The sequence below is a fragment of the Aureococcus anophagefferens genome (genome assembly GCF_000186865.1).
Source record: "Aureococcus anophagefferens unplaced genomic scaffold AURANscaffold_29, whole genome shotgun sequence".
Lineage (NCBI taxonomy): Eukaryota > Pelagophyceae > Pelagomonadales > Pelagomonadaceae > Aureococcus > Aureococcus anophagefferens.
The window spans coordinates 152,807-156,082 of NW_008705588.1; the positions used below are offsets into that span (position 1 = coordinate 152,807).

A 3,276-nucleotide genomic window follows, 5' to 3' on the forward strand; every position below is an offset into this window, starting at 1 on the left:
CGCCTCTGATGCCGCCGTCGCCGCTTCGTACTTCGCGTTAATCTCGAGCAGCGTCGCCTCGTGCTTCTTCTTAACGCCGAGCCGCTCCGTGCCGCGATGTAGTTGTTTCTCCATGGCTTCTATCTTCGTATCCAAGGCATCTCTCTCCGCACGCATCTGCTTCTTTTGCTGCTCGGCGACGGGCGTGTAGCCGTTGGGAAGAAATTTCAGAGCGCGCGAGCCTCCAAAGTTGATGTCGACGACGCCCGCCCGCATGGACAGCGCGGGGTAGTATCCCACGCTGCCGACGGAGATGGAGCGGAAGACGAACTCGTTGCATTCTCCGTTGACGGAGAAGCGGATCTCGCGGCCGTCGAGGTCGAGCATAAAGCCGACGGTGTCGCCGACCGACCAAAGCGGTGCTCTCCGCTCTTGAGGGGAAGGCTCGGAATTGTGCAGGAAAAAGCCTCCGTTGCACGCCGCGTACGAGAAACGGTCCTCGCCGCAGCCGTACTGCCCGAGCACACACAACGGTTCCCAGCCGCGCAGGGCCCAGCCGAACTGCGGATCGCACACCTCCGTGATTTCTACTTCGTAAAACCATTTGCCGCTCGTCAGCGCAACCTCCGGGAGCCCGACCGTCGCCACGATTTGGTTTTCTTCTGAAATATTGTCCATCAGCTGATCCATGCGCCACTGGCTGTCCTCGCAACGGAGCCGGCCGGTGCAAGGGAAGATCCACGACAAAGACGATGAGAGCCCGAGACGCGCCGTAGACTCGTTAAAAAAACCGACCTCAATAGCGTAGCGACTTTTGTCGTTGGCCTCCATCTTCTCGTAGGTTTGCTTCTGCTCTGGCGTTAGCTCTCTCCATAACCTGCCGAGATTTTTGCCTGCGGGGAGGCATCATCGCGCGTAAAAACAGCTCCAGGACGCCGCGGTGCGCCGATCTCGCCGGGAGACATTCCCCGCTTCTCCAATTTCGGGCGTTCCGCCATGGCCATGAAGATGCTCGCCTTCCGAGGCTGCTTGAGAGCGCTGAATTCCTCATGCGCCTCGGCCCGGGTTCGGTCGTGCGTCATGTGCCTGATCGCGTCCCCGAATTCCTCCTTTAGCAGCTCGCCTCCGTCCGTGTGCTCGAGCTGGCGAGCCACGGCCTGGATCAATGCCTCCCCCTTGTGACTGCCGTCTCGAAGTGCTCGCTGTGTGAAAGCGCTCGGCGGGAACTCATCGCGCTCCAGGACCTCTGCCACGACCTGCTTCAAAACGTCTAGCGGAATTAGCAGCGGCTCAAGTCCATCCCGGATCTTCTTGATCGTGCCGAAGAACGCGTCCCCGAATTCGTTCTTAATCCGCGCGCCTCCGTCCGGCTGGTTGAGGTGTTTCGACAGTTCGTTCAGCACGATGTCCTCGAACTCACTCGCATGGAAACACGCCGACTCACCCACCGAGGCGATCGCGAGCATGGCACACCGCACTCCATGCTTCACGACAGCGTCGCTCAAAACCGCCGCGCCGTCGTCTCCTCTTTCCACGCCTGGGAGCGCCGTCTCTCGCGCGCCCCACATGGCTCACGCCATGCTGCTGCCCCACGCCGTGCTGTCGGGCTGCAACTTCTATGCAACTTCCCATTCAGCGTCGGCCTCCCGAGCCCGGCTAGTCCGCGCCGACAGCCGAGCCACCGGCGCCGTCGCCACGCTCTCTCTGCGCGCCGGCGACATGCATCGCGCGCTCTTTGCAACGCGGCACCTGCGCCGCGCGCGCGCGCTGTCGACGCGCGTCGCACAGCATCCATCCGCGCGCCGCGCCGCCGCCGCCGCCGCCGCCGCCGCGGGCCTCTGCGCCGTCGCCGCCGGCGGCGCGCCGGCGCGGTCCGACGTCCGGTCGAAGACGCTCTTCGACGCCGCCAAGTTCGGGTCGCCGCGCTACGACGGCGACGTGTGCATCGTCACGGGCGGGTCCACGGGCATCGGCGCCGCGTGCTGCGCGACGCTCGCGGCGGCCGGCGCCGTCGTCTACAGCGTCGACGTCGCGGCGCCGCCGGCCGCCGCGCCCGGCGTGACGCACCTCGCCTGCGACGTGAGCGACGTGCGCGCCCTGCGCAAGGCCATCGGCGCCGTGGCCAAGGCCCACGGCCGCGTCGACGTCTTGGTGTCGAACGCGGGCGTCCGGCGCCGGGGCGGGAAAAGGGCGCGACATTCCCAACTTCAAAGGCTCCTCTCTCGGCCGTGTTCCACTCGTTTCGGCTGACTTTTGGACGAGCGATCATCTCTCGGAACGGTCTCGACGCGTGGATGCTTTTTCTCGAGCGCGCACCCACGTCGAAGCGACGTTGAATCACCCGTTTCCTGCCCAGGTCTGGCACGGCGGCGACTTCGAGGCCGTCGACGAGCGGGCCTTCGACCGCGTCGTCGGCGTCAATCTAAAGGGCACGTTCTTCGCCGTCCAGGCCGCCGTGCCCCACATGCGGGACCGCGGCGGCGCGGTCGTGATCATCGGCAGCGACCAGTCGCTCGTCGGCAACTGTGCCGAATTCAAATCTTCAACTCAACTTCAATGTGAGCGTACGCGAATGTTTCGACGCAACTTCTTTGGCTTGGCTTCGAGAACTCGATGAGAGCAATTGATTCGTCCAAAAATCAGCCGAATCGACTTCGATTCGACCGAGCTAGAGAGGTTTGAAGTTTTTGCTGGACAGGGCGTTCCACTGGTTGATTCGCACACAGGTCGGCAAGCCCGAGCAGCACCTCTACGGCTGCACCAAGGGCGCCATCGCCCAGCTGTCCAAGTCCCTCGCGGCGCACTACGCGCCGGCGGGCATCCGCGTCAACTGCGTCTGCCCGGGGACCATCGACACGCCCCTCATGCACGGCGCGGTCGCCGACTTCGTCGAGAAGAAGGGCGCCAACGCCGAGGAGCTCTACGCCTGGCTCGAGACGGCCCAGCCGCTCCCGCGCCTCGGCACGCCCGCGGAGGTCGCCGCCCTCGTCGCCTGCGTCGCGAAGATCCCCTTCTGCGTCGGCTCCGTCATCTCCGTCGACGGCGGCTACACGGCGCAGTGAGCCGGCGCCGCGCGCGCGCCCCTACTCATAATAAAGCGACGCCCGAGTAGCAGCCCCCCGCCGCCGCGCCGCCTAGTCTGGGAGGGCGAAGGTGCGCAGAACCTGCTCCGCGACCGGGCGGGCGAGGCTCTGGTGCAGCGCGCGCGCGCGCGGGTCAGCGGTGGCGATGGCCGCCGCGCAGAGCGCCTTGACGCGGGCGAGCCCCGCGACCGCGCCCTCGCTCACCTGCCGCTCC

At 65.7% G+C, this 3,276-nt stretch overlaps 2 protein-coding genes across 2 annotated transcripts in view; one reads left to right on the forward strand and one right to left on the reverse strand.

Annotated features, from left to right (window-relative positions):
• The window catches only part of AURANDRAFT_72433 (hypothetical protein), a gene marked incomplete at both ends in the record, with an annotated part of 5,699 nt that extends 5,333 nt beyond the window's left edge, over positions 1-366 (reverse strand). Inside the window, one exon of the mRNA XM_009042304.1 lies at positions 32-366. Coding sequence (XP_009040552.1) covers positions 32-366 — 335 coding nt within the window. The remainder of the gene's footprint in view (positions 1-31) is intronic.
• Positions 367-1,917: 1,551 nt separating this feature from the next.
• Positions 1,918-3,026, forward strand: AURANDRAFT_14468 (hypothetical protein; the record flags this gene model as incomplete). Its single annotated transcript, XM_009042246.1, has 3 exons — positions 1,918-2,145; positions 2,336-2,494; positions 2,706-3,026. Coding segments are annotated over 3 exons (708 nt in total), but the record flags the coding sequence as incomplete, so codon positions are not given.
• Positions 3,027-3,276: the final 250 nt, after the last annotated feature.